General features: G+C 44.0%; 1 protein-coding gene across 1 annotated transcript in view; it reads left to right on the top strand.

Moving 5' to 3' along the window:
• The window catches only part of Col4a4 (collagen type IV alpha 4 chain), a 109,777-nt gene extending 90,992 nt beyond the window's left edge, over positions 1 to 18,785 (top strand). Inside the window, exons 39-48 of the mRNA XM_051190572.1 lie at positions 588 to 716; positions 812 to 925; positions 2,043 to 2,198; positions 4,331 to 4,438; positions 5,484 to 5,492; positions 8,546 to 8,671; positions 14,442 to 14,558; positions 14,953 to 15,141; positions 16,677 to 16,963; positions 17,352 to 18,785. Of these exons, the coding sequence (XP_051046529.1) occupies positions 588 to 716; positions 812 to 925; positions 2,043 to 2,198; positions 4,331 to 4,438; positions 5,484 to 5,492; positions 8,546 to 8,671; positions 14,442 to 14,558; positions 14,953 to 15,141; positions 16,677 to 16,963; positions 17,352 to 17,609 (1,493 nt within the window). The 3' untranslated portion in view covers positions 17,610 to 18,785. The remainder of the gene's footprint in view (positions 1 to 587; positions 717 to 811; positions 926 to 2,042; positions 2,199 to 4,330; positions 4,439 to 5,483; positions 5,493 to 8,545; positions 8,672 to 14,441; positions 14,559 to 14,952; positions 15,142 to 16,676; positions 16,964 to 17,351) is intronic.
• The last annotated feature ends 1,211 nt before the right edge of the window (positions 18,786 to 19,996 follow it).

Here is a 19,996-nt window from a genome sequence, read left to right as displayed (position 1 = left end):
TCCTCATGGAAACAGCCTACATGTGTCATAGTAGCTGAATCCAACTTGTAAATTCAAATACCTAGTAGAAAAAAAAGATTTTTACAGCGAGGTTTGACCCTACTTTTGGAGAGAGATGGAATCTTTACGGATTTTGGATATTCAAAAATTAACTTAGGTCACCTAAGATTTGTTTGGTGGATCTTTCAATTGGTCTTATTAAATACATAAGCCTTCCAAGAAACCAAAGATATTCTCTCCCCTTTCAATGGGAATCCTCAAATTATGATAGACCAGTCTCCACTCAAATTATTAGGTAATTTGTCGTCTCCTTTGTTTTATTGCTTTGTGAAACTGTTCCTAAAGCAATATTTCTTAAAATGTGGGACATAACCCCAACAGGAACCATATCTGTGGTTTGCCGGTGTGATGGTTCATAAGCAAGAAACGGGGATTCAAGGAATGAGGCACTATTGCATCCAGAACTGGTCCCTCTACAGAAGCAGCCACGTCCTCTACCGTACTCCTGTAGTGGGGTGGTTCCTTTTTACATTCTATGACAGGGATAAGCCCAAAGATACAATACTGTTGCTGTTCTTTTCATTAAGGTTTGCATGAAATGGGTCCACCTGGGCCAATGGGAGTACCTGGGCTAAAGGGAGAGAGAGGCGACCCTGGGAGCCCAGGAATTTCTCCCCCAGGCCTTTCTGGAGAAAAAGGCCTCCCAGGACCCCCAGGTAAGAAGAAACATGCTTTGATCTTTCCTCAAGGACTAGTGTTGCAAACATTTCAGATGTGATGGGGCTAACAGATTGAACATGTGCTTCCACAGGGACACCAGGACCATCTGGTCCCGCCGGTGCCCCGGGAAGACCTGCTAAAGGTGACATACCTCATCCAGGTCCACCTGGAGACTGGGGACCTCCTGGCCCTGATGGCCCAAGAGGTATGATGGTATCGTGACAGAGAATGGCAGTGGTTTCTTCCTTAGAAACTACCAGCTAGGTATGGCTATTGTATCTCCCAGAGAAGTGCCAAAGCAGCTCTATCAACTAACATTTCCCATCACCAGGTTGACACTACCCATCGGAAGTGCCCAGTAGGAACGAATTGTGCTCTCCACCTGCCTGCTGGCCCAAGGGGCAGGTCCCAGGCTGTCACTTGCACAGAAAGTCTCCACAGGGGCTGCCAGCAGCGCCTGTTGCCCCTTTCACAGCTGCACAGTATGCAGGGCAAGATTCTGGAAGTTGTTAACAGCTAAAGAGAAAAAGTGGTAGACTAGCTGGGTCTAGGCATCAGGTGAAAACATATGTCAGTCATGGGTTCTTTCTTATTTTTGGCCACATTCATACTGGTTCATAGAACCCTTATTTGGAGGCACATAAGAAAACAAAAGCAATAAAAACTGTGCTAGGAAGTACAGAAGTTAAGTGAAGATAAGGTTGGGGTCCACTTACTTCTATGTATAGACAGTTGTTTTAAAAGAAGATTATGATTTTGAGGGCATATTCATTTCTCATTAGCTATGTTTTATTAAAACTTCATCCATCCTTCTATCCATCTACCCACCCATTCATCTATCCAGCCAACCATCCCTTCCCTCAATGAACCACCAGTACATATACTCATCCAGCCATACACACACATCTATCCATCCATTTAACCACCCACCTACCTACCCTCCTTCCCACCCATCTTTCCATCCACAGTTCATCTACCATCTGCCATCCATCATCCATCCAACCATCCATCCATCCATCCATCCATGCAACCAGTTAAAACAATGAGATAATTGAAGATACAAACCATTAGCTGATACTTCTCAAATGGTTCTGAAGGGAAAGAGGTCTATTTATTTAACTGTTACTAAGCTAACTTTTCTCAGCTTGGACCCCGTAGCACACATTTTGTATTTAACTTCTGATACTGTTGATTTTCTTATACTTCTAATTCTCTACATCCCTTGTTGGCAAATCACTATGCCTCATTCCCTAAGAAACTCTCAAACCACCAATACTCAGCTTTGTCTTGGACTGAATGTTTTTGTCTCCTCTCTGTGTCAGGAGCACCTGGGCCTCCAGGTTCCCCTGGGAACGTCGACTTTCTGAAAGGGGATCCAGGTGACCATGGTTTACCTGGACCACCTGGCTCCCGAGGCCCACCAGGCCCTCCAGGGTGTCAGGGTGCCCCAGGATGTGATGGCAAAGATGGCCAGAAAGGTATGCATGTTGGCTGTTCTTTCTGTGGTGTGTGAAGATATTCCTCATCTGGGGTACTGCATTCCCTGCCATGATGTCATTCCTATTTCTGGTGGAATCAGTATTGTCATTTCTAAAGTGTCCTGGCTTCCTCTAAAAAGTCTTTAAGTTGGAATAAAAATTGAAAAACACACGGGGACTGGAACTGGTAGAATGCTGGGTTTGATGCCCAACATATCATAGTGTCTGTCTCTCTTGTAATCTCAGTACTTGGGAGGTAGAGGCAGGAGGATCTGGAGTTCAAGATAATTCATAGCAATAGAGTTAGTTCAAGGCTAGCCTAGGGTACATGAGACCTGTCTTAAATAAATAGCTAAGCAAAAGAGTCCTCTGGACCAGACTGAGCAATAGAAATATAAACAACCTTACACATGTGATTTCAAAATGTAGAAGCCACCTTTAAGGAGTGAAAGTAGCCAGGCAGGGTGGCTCATGTATACAATCCCAACATATGGGGGCCTGACACATGAGAACTGCCATGAGTCTAAGACCAACCTGAGCTGCATAGTGTCTCCCAGGACAGCCTGAGCTATAGAGTGGGACCGTGTCTCAAAAATGTCCACTCCCCATAAAATGTTTTAAATAAACAAGTAGAACTAACTCTTATACTTTGCTCAATAAAATGTGTTCAAATATTGTTTTTTTTTAACATGAAATTACCAAGGAGTAATTTCTTGTATAAAGTGCAGTTTGTTGTTTCAAACTCAGAGCCTTTCCTCAGTATGCCACACCACCTACCTACTACAGAAACTCAGTTGTGTTTCAAACTTATTATAGCCCAGCCCACATTTCATGTGCTCACCAGTGATATGTAGCTAGGAAAGAATAGTTGTCTCTTGGAACATTTTTGATGAAAAGGGATTAATCTGTATTCTTTTCAACTTCCTTATTTTATAAGAGGGCTGGGTATCAGAAAACCCACCTCTGAAAATTCCAAAAAAAGGGCCCAAAAATGACTACCTTGCCTTACTTCTGAACCTAGTATGAGACACAGCAAAAGACTAAGGCAAAGGGGAGACCAAAATTATCCCGAGGCTGCAATAGCCACAATGCAAAGGCTATCTGCAAGACTGGTAGTGCACACCTACGCAACAGTAGGCAGAATCCTCTTTATCTCTATTTTAATAAAATCAGCTGTGATGCTGTAACTTGCATCTGCAAGCTAGTGGGCAACCACTCATATCAGCATAAGACAGATGTGCCAAAGCCCTGGGCATCAAGTAAAGAAAGGAAGTTGATAAGTCCACAGCATGCATCTTCCCCCTGGATGTAAGCTTCAGAGCTGGGAAATAGCAAGCCAAGCTAATCTTAGGACCCAGCTGAGGGCAGAGAGGATGCTAGGAATAGTGGCAGATGAGGCAGGTGAGACGGCTCAGTGACAGCTAACACACTAGCCTGCAAGCATGAAAACTCTGTTTAATCCTTGGAAGTAGAGAAACGACTTCACCAAAGTATTCTCTGACCTCCACACATGCCCTGTAGCATGCATATGTTCTCTCCATCACACACACACACACACACACACACACACACACACACACACACACACACGCACACACACACACTTTTTTAAAAATTAAACAGTGGAATCACTACCCATGCTTCCACTCCCATTCTATGAGTGGGAAGTCCCTACAAGAGCAGGGACTTCTGTAGTCTACCAATACATACTGGGTACCTACTGGAGGGTAGAGGGTGCACAAACTTAAATAGCACCTACAAGGACCAACACAGAGAAGATGCTGTGGGCAGGCCTGACTACAAAATGGTGAAGGAAACAGTGGTGGGACCATGCACACATATCTCTCCTTCCCACTCACTTCTAATCCTTTGTTGTTCCCAAAGAAAGTTCAGGATATGAGGCTTTGCTTTTTCATGTAGTTTCAGCTTGCTAACCCTTCTCATTGTCCACTGGGTTTTTTTTCCCCCCAGAGGTATTTCTTCTTAACCCTCCAGAATGAGGTGAAGGACTCCCCCCCCCCAACACACCCCAGCTCTGCCCTGCTTGTTCTTGGAGCAGAACTCTACAGATGCTAAACCACTTATAGTCACTGTAACGTCCTTCTGTGTCCTCCTCCTTGCCTTTTCTTTAGGACCAATGGGATTCCCAGGGCCTCCAGGGCCACCTGGCCTTCCTGGGGCACCTGGTGAGAAGGGATTGCCTGGCTTTCCTGGAAGAAAAGGACCCATAGGTCCTCCAGGTGAGCTTCTGATGATCGTATCTCCTAAGGCATGCCCATACAGCCTTCAGTTGAAGTGGTTAATGTGTGGGCCAGCCTTCAGGAACCATTGCCACATGCTTGTAAGTTAAGCTCTTCCAGAATAAATAGTGTATTTGTTTCAGACTGTACCATCACATCTCATGTCTGATAAACTGTCAGAACAAATATATTTAAGAATTAAGAGCTGACATCACATGTATTATTTCTAAAGGAATAAATATCTGTGTTTTTCACATGTGAGACAGAGGAGGATTTAACTACTGTTAGGATTGTGTGTTTACTTCTTGCCCCTACATTTCAATAAATGTCTATTTCTGAAAAAATATATTAGTTCCTATGGGATAGGAGGCTACTTAAAGTAATTATCATATAGCCAATATTTTTTAACCATAGGGATAAATTGGGAAGAGAAAGGACATACAGACATATGCATGTAAGGTTAGTGAAAGTAATGTCTTTAAAAAAAAAAAAAAAAAAGAAACCAAACAGCATCATAGATATGCAATAATTCAGAATGTTTTGTAATGTTTGTGACACTCTAATCCAAGGAACAAACATAGCCCACTACTTCATTAGGGGTCATAGTACAGCGAGACAAAGGGTTAGTACTTGGATTCTTCTAGCTTCCTTTCTGTGCACATAATCTATGAAACATGACACAGTAATACAGAATTTTCAGAAGCCCTTAAGTGCCATAATTCCTATAAACACTCATTCAGGACACATTCACCATAGAAAAATCAACTGGAATTGTCAGTTTCCCAAGAGAGTTTCATTTCAAGTCCTTGTAAAGATAAAAACTCCATTAGTACAAAAATCATAACCGCTTCTGTCAATCACAACGGTGCAAATACCTTATGTAAATACAGCACTGCCACTCTGCTTGTCACTGATGCCCCCTCAAATTATTATTTATGTTCTCAGCCATCGGTTTCACTTTTGTCCTCACTCACAAATTTAAATTTTCTTCCCACCACGTGAAAAACATCACCTCGTTTTGCATGTGGGCGGTGGATCTCTTCAGGCTGCAGAGGTAAGAGTTACAGTGGGATGGATAATTTGCCCTGACTCTATTTGCTGTCGTTTCTGCTCTTACCCTTTCCACTGTGTTTGTTTAACTGCTGCGTTTTTGTGTAGATGGGGCTTCTGGTGTCATAGTAGGTTTTAAAGACTTGGCTTCTTTGTTGCAGCTATAGTAACCTCAGGTTAGGATCCTGATGGTGGTCCTCATTACTAGTTGTCAAGCTTGGTAGGCACTCAACTCACAGAATTTCAGTCCAGTTACAAAATTTCAATTCTGTATAAGTGCTTTCACTGTTAGATGCCACAACCCACCATAGTGTAGCTCCTTTTAAGATTCCTACAATGTAAACATGTACAATATCTCCAAAATGATCAACATTACTAAAAGACAGGTCCTTATTCACGATAAGAGGCAAGTACATTTTCAAGAACAAATTTATTTGTGTGTCAAAAATAGAACGTTCGCACAATAGTCTATCATGCAAAAGCAACGTGTGATTTTTGTATCTGACGTTTTCAAGGAGAATAAAAAAATGTTCTCAAGAGGTGAAAGGCAGGCATGTGTCATGGTTCATGTATGTAATCCCAGCATTGGGAGGCTAAAACAAGAGGTATTGCCATGTCTTCCAGGCTAGCCTGGGCTACAGACCTTTTCTCAAAAGAGGGCTGCAGAGAGGGCTCAGTAGCTAAGATCACTGGCTGCTCTTCCAGAGGACCAAGGTTTGATTTCCAGCAACCACATGGAAGCTCACAATTGTTTATAACTGTAATTCTAGGGGATATGATGCTCTTTCAGAAACCACAGGCATGAGGAGGAATGTACATGACTCATAGACATGCATAAAATCAAACACTACACACATACAATTAAAAGAAAATTGTAAACCCACCCTACCCCAAAAAGCAAACAGAGAAAGAAATAAATTATGAAGATGTTCATTTATTCTTTACATGTATTTGTTTATTACCCTTAAGAAAACTACCCTGAAAACACATGCATAAATTACTTTTAGGGACTTTAGAAGAGACATTTTATCTATTTTCTTTCAGCTCCTAAATTATTAAAAGGTAAAGAAAAACAGGATGAAAACTTCAACAATTCATGCTATTTTTTATCTATTCATAATTTAAAATTAAAGTGAGATGTTGAATAGATTTTATTTCTGCCCTCTCTGTGTGATAAGTTGAAATTCATTAAAGATAATATCACAGTCCTTACCTAAAGCCAGCTAAAATGGGAGAGGTGTCACCCCTCTGCAATACTAGCTGGTGGTGGATTGAAGCACGTAGACTGTTTGATCCAAATTGTCATGGGCTATATAGTGAGACTCTACTTCACAAAGCCAAAACAACAGCTCAAACAACAGACAATAAAGCCAGCCTAGCTCTCCCCATTTGGCCTCTTCTTGGAAAGGTCCAGTTTATCTGGAAAAACGAGAGACATTCCTGTGTATCTCGATCAGTTGCCTTCTAGCAAAGTCCAATTTTACACTAATCTGGACATATTGTGAAAAGTTCTCTGGGTCCATATTGCTTATAATTTCATGCCACGTTTTATAAAAGGTTCAGTCCCAAGCAGCCTACAGACTTCAAGTCCTGCAAAAGCATGGGAAGTTATTGTGGGGGCGGTGGTGGTCATGGCTGAGTTTCTCTGATTGTCTTGGTCCTTCATTATTGCTTTTTAAAATCATTATGAACATTTGCCTGAACTTTGAGAAAACTGTAACTAACCAAGTGGTGTGTTTTTAAACATTTCTTCTCTTAGAATTTATCATATACATAGGAAGAGTTTTTTGGCTGTGGATGTAGATCAATGGTAGAACATGAGTATTTATGGGTCCCATCCACATCACACACACACACACACAGAGAGAGAGAGAGAGAGAGAGAGAGGGAGAGAGTAGATCAATGGTAGAACGTGAGTATTTATGGGTCCCATCCACATCACACACACACACACACACACACACAGAGAGAGAGAGAGAGAGAGAGAGAGAGAGAGAGGGAGAGAGACACACACACACACACAAGGACATAGACAGAGACACAGAGAAACATAGAGACAGGGAGCAAGCTTGAGGCAGTACATATGATGACATGCTGGTGAGGAAGGTACATTCGAAACCAGCGCCTTCTGGCTTGTAATCTGGACTCCACAGTGTTTGGGCTGTGTAACTACAAATATATAATATATCCCTGTGATAGTCTGAAAACACAGCACGTGGCAAGGTTGTCTGGAAAGTAGAGCGATGAAAGGCTCTGCGCAGGCCCTGGTACACAGGAATGCCTTTGGTATCTCTTCATTGTTTTTGGTACTGCTCAGGGGTATTCTTAGCCCCTGTGGAATGTTTCAGAGTGACTGACTGACGCTTTGGGGAGCATCCCACTTTGATGAGAATACAAGCAATATGTATGAGCACCCCTCAGTGAGGTGGTCCTCAAGGTCAGAGTGCCTAGACAGCGCTATGCCCCTCGCTTGGGAACACGTTAAACATGCACACCCCAGATCCTACTTCAGACTTCCCGATTCTGAAATTGCTTTCTAACCAGCTGGCTGATGACTCTAATGAGTGAGTCTGCACTCGGCTCTGCATTGGCTCTTCCCAGTACTGGATGACACCACAGCTACCTGAAGAAGTAAAATCATGCCCAGCCTTAGGGTTCACCTCAGAAATGCCCAGGTGTTCCATCAGCAAGACATTTGAAAGTCTCTTGTAGCTGGATTTAACAAGCCCTAAGTTGAGGGCACAGTTGATGCAGGACATCAAAGTATTGTTACTTTGACCAGGAGTGAGTAATGTCTATTCCTGTTTTCACTAGCTGTCCATCTCTCATTTTAGCAGTCAGTCACTTAATCCACAAAGCCTTTCTAGAAGTTTTGCATGTGTCCCTGCAGGGGGCAAGGCAAGTTCCCACCATTGAGAAACTCACACTGAACTGTTGAAGATTCTTGCTGAGACTTCAGCAGCACCATGTCAGGAGTCCATCCCTCGATGGAGAATGTAGAAGGAGATGGTTCATAATCTTGTGAACCCATTTATACAGCAATGATTCCACTCACAGGTGAACCTGGGCCTCCTGCCGATGTGGATTCCTGTCCTCGGATCCCAGGACTCCCTGGAGTTCCAGGCCCCAGAGGACCAGAAGGAGCTGTGGGACCCCTTGGACAGAGAGGCCCCCCTGGACCAGGTATGAGCATCTCTGAGTTCACTGTTGAAATAAACATGTGTTTTGTGATACTGTTTTTGAAGAGGAGTCTAAATAACTCATGGTGGTGAATCTATGAAAACATCCTTCTTTTCCTTTTTTTTTTTTTTTTTGTGTGTGTGTGTGTGTGTGTGTGTGTGTGTGTGTGTGTGTGTGTGTCAGCACAAAGGGAATCAGATTCTAGATTCACATATCCTTTCTATTTTTGCGTTGAACTATTTAAACCCTTGGATTTGCCCAGCTCTTAGAGGGTGTGTTTGGAAACCCCATAGCACATCAGAGTAGGTGGTTTGGTTTTGAACAGTAACAACAACAAAAATAGCTAACTATGTCACTAACTAAATAAATAAAAACAACCAAAATGATTCAACTGGACAAAAAATGATTCAATTGGAAACCAGTGGAGCAGAAACAGCCTGTGAGAAGAGCCACTGGCAGGGGCCACTTAGAGGATGGAGAATGAGAGGTGGGCAAGTGGTTCTCAATTCTGGAACCGACCTGATGAGCATTGGTCAGTCACTGGTCACTGTCGGGGGGGGGGGGGGGACCCTGGTTAGCACACAAACCAAACTGTGCTGGCAAGGAGTATTCTCCACGTAGTTTATTTTCTTCTTGCACATCCTGCCCACATTGGGCAATTTACGCTGAGCTAGGGAGTGCTGGGTGTCTGGATAGTGCAGACCAATCGTAATGCTTCTGAGTTCAGCATCTGTGTGCAGAGCCTTACAAGGGAGGCTGAGGCCAGTTCCTCCATCGCCTGGCTGTTCTTTCAAGTGTAGTGCCAAAGGCTGTGGAAGGAGAATGGAATCTTCTATCACTTGTTTTCCTACTACCCTACAGAGCACAGCAGGCTGCAAGCAGGATTCCCATTGCTCACTGTTGGATCTCCACCAGGTTCTGGGTCACGGGAGGTGTCTGCTAAATACTTGATGAGGGAATACATGATACCCTGAGTACAAGCTGTAGTGCAGGGCTGCCTTTCTCAACCTCTGGCTCTTGAACCTGTTCTGCGAAGGGCCACTCACTGTGGGGAGTTTCGTGGTGTCCCTGGCCTTTCCCCACTAGACACGAATACTGGACCCCTACCTTGTGATGGCTGGAAATGCTCCCAGAAGTTAACACATGGACAGAAACACTTGACACTGAGAACTGTTTGTGAGGGAGAAGTATGGGAGGTTATCACGGCCTAAAGGGAAGCTAAAACAAACAAACAAACAAACAAACAAACAAAAGCCCCAAACTTCATTGTGGAGTTGGGGAGATGACTTGGTTTGCTTTCTTCCTCCCTCCCTGCCTCCCTCCCTTCTTCCCTCCCTCCCTCCCTCCCTTCCTTCCCTCCTTTCTTCCTTCTTTCTTTGAAGCAAACTTTGAAGCAAAGTTTCTCTGTGTAGCTCTGACTGTCCTGGAACTCTCTCTGTAGACCAGGGTGGCCTGGAACTCAGGGATCCACATGTCTGTGCCCCTCCCTGGTCCCCAGGAGTGCAGTTATGAAAAGCATAAGTTGTGACCACATGGCTTAGTGAGGTACTTAGTGCATGAGCATCAGGACTGAATCCCAGCCCCGGACTCACATCAAAGAGTTGGTACAGTCAGTGTGCCTGTAGCCCCAGGCCTGGGAAGGCAGACACACCAGGAACTTTGGGCTTGCTTCCAGCCAGGCTAGATAAGTCAGTGAGACAGAAGAAATGTCCTATTCCCTACCAAATGACTTGACAGATTTAGATGACCCCTCCTGGAGGGCATCACCTTACATGTGGAGTGGCGGTGGGTGGGAGGGGAGGGTGGTCAGGGTGCATGTGAATGTGGAAGAGAGGGAAAGAGGGAAGGAGGGAGGGAGGGAGGGAGAGGGAACTGGGATGGTTATGTAAAATAAAAATAAAACAATAAATTAATATTTTAAAAAAACATGGAGCATTATTGAAGAATGAGGAAGACACCTGACTCCAACCTCTGGTTTCTTTCTTTTCTTTCCCTTTTCTTTTTCTTTTGGTTTTTTGAGACAGGGCTTCTCTGTGAAACTGTTTTGACTCTCCTGGAATTCACTCTATAGACCAGGCTGGCCTCAAACTCACAGAGATCTCCCTACCTCTACCTCTGCTGAGATTAATGGCATATGCCACCACTACCTGGCCCAACCTCTGATTTCTACATGAACATATACACACAAACACCCCTACACAAAAATGTACATGAACACACACATGCACATACACACAAGTATATGGTGAACACACATCACACATATACCTATACACACACACACACACACACACACACACACACACACCACATTATAGGAATTTAAACAAAAAGAAAAAAAGAAAGTAAACACAGTTTGTAAAAAGCACAGCTGGCTGTATATCTGTCCACTCTTATTTCTGCACATGTTTTTAAAGAGTCTGTCCTACCACACTGTTTTGCAAACTGCTGTTCTTAACATGCCATTAGTTCTGTGTCATTACATATTTTCCAACAATATTGTCTGTGGCGGCTGCAGAATATTGCATTATTTGATTGTGCCATAATTCATTTAACCACCACTTTCATGAATTATTTATCGATTGTTTTGTTGCCAACACTCTGCAAGAAATAAATGAATCCAACAAGGCCCTTCCCTTGAAGCAACAGAAAAGGAAAAGAGGAGGTACTGACAACAGGCTTCAATGTCTTGAAGGCTTGAAGGGGTAACTGCACTTACCTGGAGATGGAGAGAGGGGTCAGGAATATCTAACATGTGTGATTTCAAGCCTTATGAACCTTCCGAATCCCTTCCTTCACCCCTCCTCCATGGAGATCTTTTAAAAGCACACATTGCTGGCTCAAGCCTAGACTTCCTGGCTTGTGAAGAGCAAAGAGGGCTTCTAGAATCATTTTTCTAAGAGTTCTGAGTGCCACTGCTGTTTTGGGCCACCTTAAAGGCTTTTAAGGTGGTCTCGCCTTTTCACTCTGATAAGCAACTCCTAAAGCATGTCTGTCTGGGTGGTGACTACTTCATAATTAAGTATGTCTGATTATACCAGAGAGGAAGTGTGATGGTTAGGAAGAGACGCTCTGAAGCTTGACTACTCTTCGGCACTCAGTTTCCTCATGTCAAGGAGACTGATTGATTAGGAGACTCATGAGTTAACTGTCACTGATGGTCGAACATCATGAGAATAAGCAGTAAATCTGTTTGCTACAGGTACTGTAGATATTGTTTCCTTAACATAAGCTCCTCGAGTGCCATTGCTGGTGTTAAGAGTTGGCAGGAGGAGGCTGGAGAGATGATTCAATGCTTAAGGGTGCTCGCTGCTTAATTATGAGGATCAGGGTTCGGATCCCAGCATCCACATTGGATAGCTCACCTATACCTGTAACTCCAGATCTGAGGAATCTATGCACTCTTCTGCGAAAACCTGAATATACATGTACACACGAACACACACATGCACACACACATGCGTGTGCACCCACGCTTTCGTACACACACACACATGCACACACACGCATGCGCACACACACCCTGTGTGTGTATAAAACTTGAAATAAAATTGGTCTATAGAAGAAAAACATAGGCAGAAAATAAGGACAAGAATTACACAAAGGAGAGGGAGAAACATCAAATAGGTACAACTGTGGGGTTTTCAAAATATGCCACCAAGTTCATTGCCAGAATGAGTTGTAAACATCAAAGTCTAGAGAAATAGTTACCAAAATGTGGTCCCCACTACTGGCAGCATCAGCACCACATGGGAACTTGCCAGGAATGTGGATTCTCTCCACCTGGACCAACCCATGGTGGTAGATGCTAATTTGTGACCACATTTGAGGGCTGCCATTCTGGACTCTTTTGGGTTTCTGTCCTCAGGGCCTATGTGGCTGCGAATTGCTCAGGCATGCTAGATGAGGAAGGCTGGGGCCCAGGGCATTCTAGATAGTTAGTTATACTGGAACAAAAGTAAAAAACCCATCCAAGGCCCAGACTGGGACAGCACAGGTGCTGCGGGGAGGGAGTCTCAGAGCAGTACAAGGAAGGAAATGATGTCTGCCAGCTCTGATATTGCTATCTTGTCAATCCCAGAGCCTGCAGATTTCTTCAGGGCTGGGTTGCGGTTGAGAGCATGGGATTTGGACAGTCCCTTTATTTTCTACATTACCCTTGTCATCAGCAAAGCCTGTTCTCCTGTAGGGACAGAGAGAGGCTCTCGGTAGACTCAAGGGGTTGACTGACACTCTCAGATTTGTCATCATGATGCTAAGGAGGGAGGAGGCAAGAAGAAAGGCCAGTAAAGTGACCCCACCCCTCCTAAGGAAGCAGGATATGCAGGTGTTTGTGCTCTGTCCAATGTGGGTGCTGGGATCTGAACCCCGGTTGGTCCTCCAGTGGCTGAATGGCCAGTCTCAAGCTGTTTCGGTTAGCTCTTGCAGTCATGATGGATGAACAGAGCTACACCAACAGCTCTGGTGGGCTAGTCTGAGATCAAGGCAGCTACAGGTTTGGTTCCTTTTGGTGGCAGCTTCTCTCTTTTTCTGTAAAGATTCTAGCCAGATTGTGTTTCCCCACCCTAAGGACCTTGTTACTGCCTTGATCATACCTTTAGAGACATTGTTGCCAAGAGACATTGTTGCCAAACATAGACATTCTAAGGTACTGGGAGTTAAGGATTCACTGTGAATTTAGAAGAAAGGGGAACACACCAGCCCATAATGAGTTAACCCAAGGAAGGGGATAATGAGTCCAGAAAGCAGAGAGGACCAGTAATTCAGCTAAATAGGTTCACTGGCATAAACCCACAAACATGGTGGGCTGCTGCCATGACCCCATAGAAACTGCAGTTAAGGAATTGGAAAGGAAAAAAAAAAAAAAAAAAAAAAAGGAAGCCAAGCACTTAAAACACCCTGCAAGACCAGGATTGTTGTGTCAAGATCCATAAGGATGCACCTTCAGCTTGTCAAGAGGTGGGGCAGGGTATCTGAGAGATACCAGCCTGCCTTTGCTTCCTGGTTATTCCATGCTGCTCTCCATGCCTGCTGCTGACTTTTCTCTTTCCCTTTTAAAGAAGTGCAGACCGGGCTGTATAGGGATGCTATGAAGACTGTGTTGATAATTCACATGAAGGGGTTAACTTGAAACCATCATATCCTAAATCCTTGATAATTCTTAAATTCTGAATTAAATTCTTAAATACTGAATCCTAAGGTAGGTGTGGTGGCACTTTAATTTCAGTACTTACAAGGCAGAGGCAGGCAGATCTTTGAGTTTGAGGCCAGCCTGGTCTACAGAGCAAGTTCCAGGACAACCAAGACTACATAGAGAAAAATCTGTCTACAAAACCAACCAACCAACCAAATAAACAAACAATCAAATAGCACCAATAAAAAATAATCCTGTTAAATTTGACTCACTCTTCTATCCAAATTTTAAAAACATCATCATGAAAGAATGTTTGAGTATAAAGGCATTACATGCTCATCTTCTAAAAGTGGGGAGAGGGGAGGAATAGGGATAACCTCCCTTTCGACACCTTCCTGGTCTAGGGCTGTAGCTATGATCCAGCGGATCCAGCCTTTTACCAGATCATGGTGGAGCTAAGGTCAATTTGCCATACCTTTCAGAACCTCTGTCTCCCCAGGTGCTTGACAGAAGTCATACCGTGATGTCACACACACTTGGGTAGATTTAATGTCATCAAAGTGTGGAGGTAGCCTAAAGTCATTTCATGGGATGTATATGCTGTAGTTTTCACCACCATCTTCATGAACTTTCCCACAGGGTGCAAAGGAGAGCCTGGGCTGGATGGCAGGCGGGGCCAGGATGGCATCCCTGGGTCTCCCGGGCCTCCGGGACACAGAGGTGACACTGGAGAGGCTGGCTGCCCTGGAACACCAGGTAGAGTTTCCCTTTTTTCCCTGTTCTCTGACATTGCAGTCTTGACACTCAGCTACTTCTAAAGTACATGTACAAAAAGATTTGCTTTGGATACCACCTCTGCAAGTATTGAATCTGATTTTCATGTTTTCAATTTTATACCAATATATCCCAATCACCCAGGAGGTGTTTTTTTCCTTGGTAACTACTGGGGAGGTGTTCTAAGACACCCCTCCTCCACACAGAGTTGTGTTCTTGTGTTCTATGGACAGACTAGTGTTGCAGTCCAGACAGGCAGACTGTGACCTGCTCCCCTCTCTTCCCTGATGCTGAGCACGACACTGAAACAGAGATACTAGAAAATGCTTAAGTGGAATGCCCTAACATGTGGGCTTTGCTTTCTTTCTTTCTGCAGGCCCTCCTGGTCCAACTGGTGATCCAGGGCCCAAGGGGTTTGGCCCTGGGTACCTCAGTGGCTTCCTCCTTGTTCTCCATAGTCAGACAGATCAAGAGCCTGCCTGCCCTATGGGTATGCCTCGGCTTTGGACCGGATACAGCCTGTTATACATGGAAGGACAGGAGAAGGCACACAATCAAGATCTTGGTATGGATACACCAAGTCAGATGGTGCCATGTGCTATACAGAGCCATGCACACCAGAGAGCAAACCCTGGGGTTAATCTTACAGATTCGTCAACCTCTAAGCCACTAACTTCCATGGCATTAATACTTATAAACAAAAAAACAAAAACAAAAACAAAAAACACGAAACACGTGCTAATTCTCATGATACTGCTAGATACCACAAAGCCTCATTCTGGTGTTTATTATCTGCCTACTTATTACTCTTTATTTATTTATTTTTTTATGGACACATGATTTCACTATGTAGTCCTGTTTGATCTGGACCTGTGTAGATCAGGCTGGCCCCAAACTGACCAACACCCACCTATCTCTGTTTCCTAAGTGCTGAAATTTAAGATGTGGGCCACCACAGGCACAGGCAGGGGTCTTGATTGTTCTTTTGGTTTTTTTTGATTGTTCATTTTACTTTTTAAATTTCAGTACTCTTCTGCAATAGGATAAATGTGACCTTGTTATAGAATGCAACCCTTTGCTACTGAATGTTGGGCATGCTGAGCTACTGTATTTATGTATGGATTGGTTGAAAGCAGAACTTGCTAGGCACAGTGCCAACTCTCAGGCCTGTTCTGTTTTGTTTGGGGAATCCCAGGATTTTAATCATCAGCCCTCCATGCTCCTTCTCATCTTCGACAGCAGATTCATAAGCAGCAGGACCCAACGTCAAGGCATAGAGGATAGTGGCAGGGGTGGTGGCTGCAGGAAGTGTAACAATAGGGGCAGCTGACAGGGGTCTTCTGTCTTCACTTGTGGCAGGCCTATGGGTGGCAGCTGTTCAGATGCCCACCTTTATTGGTACTGCCACACCACTTCCCTCCTTAGATGCCTAGGTTCTTCAAGGACTGGGGAAAGGCGGGGTGATGTTTATCTTTCTAATATTGGGTACTTCTCTTGCCCTTGTGGAGTTGAAGCAACTTATCCCTGGGCAAAATCCAAGCCTCTTAACAAGACTGTGGGATGAGGCCCACATCCTACAGTGTGAATTATCTCCAGATCCCTAGAGATGGAAGTCATGCAGATGTATTCTCCCTGGCTCCCATGAGCCTCCACTGAGCTCTGAGTCCAGCACTCTGTGACCCTGGCTCTCCCCATCTGAGCATCTTCTCCTTTAAATGGTTATCACTATCCTATCTCCAATCCCCAAATTTTCATATTGAGTATCCCAGCTTAGAATAAATGTCCAGTCATTTTTCCTAGAGTTTTGGGAAATTCACACCTCTCATCCACAGGGCTTCTCTGGCTCATCTATTACCTTCTGCTTGCTCGTTTGTATTGAGAAGACAGATGTGTCTGTGCTCATCTCAATCCCTTGGTGGGTTGTTGATCTCCAAAGAGGGAGATGAGTGGATAGAGGCTGGTCCACAGATCAGGGAGGTGGCCAAAGAGGCAATGGGTTCTGGCACAGTTCTCCATAGGTCATAGCTGGCGTCTATAAATGCCACTGCCTGCTTGCACACAACAGAATGCTCATATACTGTGTATCTTTTTCTTTCCAAGGTTTGGCAGGGTCTTGTCTTCCTGTGTTTAGCACACTGCCATTTGCCTACTGCAACATCCACCAAGTGTGCCACTATGCCCAGAGAAATGACAGGTCCTACTGGCTGTCTACTGGGGCTCCTCTTCCTATGATGCCACTCTCAGAGGAAGAGATCCGCCCTTATATCAGCCGATGTGCTGTGTGCGAGGCTCCAGCCCAGGCAGTGGCTGTCCACAGTCAGGATCAATCCATTCCACCGTGTCCACGGGCGTGGAGGAGCCTCTGGATTGGGTACTCATTTCTGATGGTGAGTCTCCTACTCTCAAGCCTTATACCTATCTAGATGGTAGTTCTGTGTACTGCGTAGCTACCAGAGGTCCCAAGGTCAGCCAGGCCAGTGCAGACTACAGACTGCTGAGATTTGGCATCACCATTATTTTTAGTTTCTTTCTCCTGGGTTATTCTTTGGTTAGTTTCATAGAAGACAGATTTACTTGAGCCATCCAGGTGACATTGGTTTCATTTTGCATAGACACCCCAAACACCTCTTACTGCTCCTCAGCACACTTAAGTTGTTCTTTATGGAGTGACTTAAGGAAGAATTGTTAAAGAAAGTCTAGGCCTGGGTAGATTACTGATTTGATCTGGATGGTCTGGAGTGGCTAAGCCTTAATTCTTCATTTTTGTCTGAGTAGCACACTGGAGCTGGGGACCAAGGAGGAGGACAGGCGCTCATGTCGCCTGGCAGCTGCCTAGAGGACTTCAGAGCTGCACCGTTCCTTGAATGCCAGGGCCGGCAGGGAACCTGTCACTTCTTTGCAAATGAATACAGCTTCTGGCTGACCACTGTGAACCCAGATGGGCAGTTTTCCTCTGGCCCATCACCTGACACCTTGAAAGACTTGCAGGCCCAGCGCCAGAAAATCAGCAGGTGCCAGGTCTGCATGAAGTAGAGCTAGAGAATTCAAAACATGTCCACTGGCATCAAGAGATACAACCCAGGGAGAAAAAGATTCCCCAACTATTCCAGCAAATTCGGTGGTGCTCTCTCCTGTCTCTGTCAGCCGTGCCTTGTCTCACGCACGTGGTCCTTCTCCATGGATCAAGCTAACGCCGCTGCACGCGTGAGTTTGTTTGGCCCCCGCCAATCTAGAAGAAACCCACACATTCTCCCTTTATTGAGATGATGGAAGAATAGGCTTTATTTGAACATGTGTTAATTCCCAGAAAAGCAAGTGAATGACAAAGGCCAGATTATAAATGCCTGAAAACTCCATTCATTGGTTGATAGCATCTCAAACAACTGAAGTCAATTACGCTGTAATCCATTGGGCTTCTGGCTAGATTTTATAGGAACAATATAAACAGGCCAACAAATGAAGTTACAAAAGAGAGATTTTCAATGTTTCAAAATGATTTCCTCTATAATCTAATTTTTTTTTTTAAAAAAAAAATCCATGCACTTTAAATAATCATGGGACCATGGCCCAGAGAGGCTTTTGAAAAGCAGGAAGAGAAGAGAAGCAGCCTCTCCTCACTGTCAGGATTAGCAGTTCATTTTTCCAGGAAGGCCTGCAGTCCTGTATCCCAGGGCCTCGACATTAGCATAAACACTTCACAGATGAATATAAAACATTACGTTCTTTTCTGCATTTTACAGAGAATGGAAATGCCTACTTTGGCAACCCTTTTGAAAAGTAGCAATTATAGGAAAAATATATTCAATAAGGGATTAGGGGCCTAAAAGCTATTAATGAATATTAAGGTAGTGATTCACAAAAATTGACTCCCAGTCCCAGGGAACCTGCAAACAGACCACTTTTCCCCAGTCGGGGGCCCAGCGTGTCCTCCTGCTAATGGGACTGAAGCCACATGGGGTTTACTTGGGCAATCCAGAGGCTGGTACAAAGCCTCTTGCTCTCCTCCCCAGGAGAGTCTGCGAGGCGCCGCCTCCACTTGCATAATGGCAACTGACTCCTGAAATGACAGGGCTATCATTATGCACTTGGGAGAAAATTAAGGGCTGGCTTAATTAAACCTAGGTAAGAAGATTCATTTATGTCAGGGTTACCCCACCAGGAAGGCATGGGGCTCTCTCGAACAGAAACAAAGATGATACCCAATCTGAATTTTGTGTTCCTGTGATTTTTTTTTTTAAATGGGAGCATCCTTCTCGCCAATTTTCAAACATTCTTTATATTGCATTAGAATCATGGCAAGACATCTGTTTAACCCTGAACCTTAGCAGCTCCTGCACTTGGTTAGGATCCTAGTCAACTAGTCAACTTGCAGTGATTTTTTTTTTTTTTTTTTTTTTTTTTTTTTGCATACCAAAAGGTCTGTTGGCTACTCAGCCAGGGATCCCTACAAATCGCAAATTGAAAGCTTTGCTAGAAAAGACTCTTTTTTTTTTTTGAAACTCACCTTCCTCAGCTACAGTAAAATTGTCATTTTAATAGGAAGAAAGAATTTTCCCCCAAGAGAGACACTCAAGTCAGGGCTTACTTTTCCGTGCACTCAAGAATAATTGAAAGAAAAAACTCAATTAGAATTTCATTTCTGGGGCTGGAGTGATGGTTCGGTAGTTAAGAGCACTCGATGTTTCTGTAGATGATCTGAATTCAGTTCCTAGCACCCAGGTCAGGTGGCTCACAGTCACCATTAGCTCCAGGTCCCTCTTCTGGCCTCTATGGGCACTCATTCCTGTACACATACAAATACCCATCCACATACACAAACTCACACATGTAATTAAAAACAAAAGTAAATTTAAAACATTTCTAAGACACTTTTTTTTTTTTTGCCATCCTTTGGTCAACGATGAACTCCTTCACACAGAATACATTTAGCTTTTTTTTCTTTTTTTGGTGTAGGCTGCCTGTGGGGTGGCAGTTTAAGAGTACTTTCTGGTCATCTATTTTATTTTATTAGTTTTTAAGCTAGCATCTTAGCCTGTAGTTCAACTTGGCCCAGAAATCACTACATAACCCCACCCTGGCAGCAAAATCTTGGCAATTGCCTGGGGCCTCCAAATTGCTAGGAGTTTGACTTTTTTTGCTTTGTTTTGTTTGGAAGACATTGCTTCAGCCTAGTCTGGAAGTCACTGTGCAACCAGGCTCAAATGTCTCTATTTTAACATGAAATATTTTCTTAATGTAGCAGAATATTTCCTATTGCTCCATTTGATTTTGAGTTCATGCTATCCATGTTGAATATTCTGAGTGTCTGAAATTGAAGCCCACTTCATCTGTATTTGCATTACGATTACATTTCCTTATCACCCCAAACCAGGCCTCCTGAAAGTTCGTGAGGAACTTGGTCTGAGGACACGTTCCAGGAA

This window comes from Phodopus roborovskii, unplaced genomic scaffold (assembly GCF_943737965.1).
Source record: "Phodopus roborovskii unplaced genomic scaffold, PHOROB, whole genome shotgun sequence".
Classification (NCBI taxonomy): domain Eukaryota; kingdom Metazoa; phylum Chordata; class Mammalia; order Rodentia; family Cricetidae; genus Phodopus; species Phodopus roborovskii.
The sequence above is the reverse complement of the archived record's forward strand: the minus strand, read 5'-3'. Positions and strand labels throughout refer to the sequence as shown.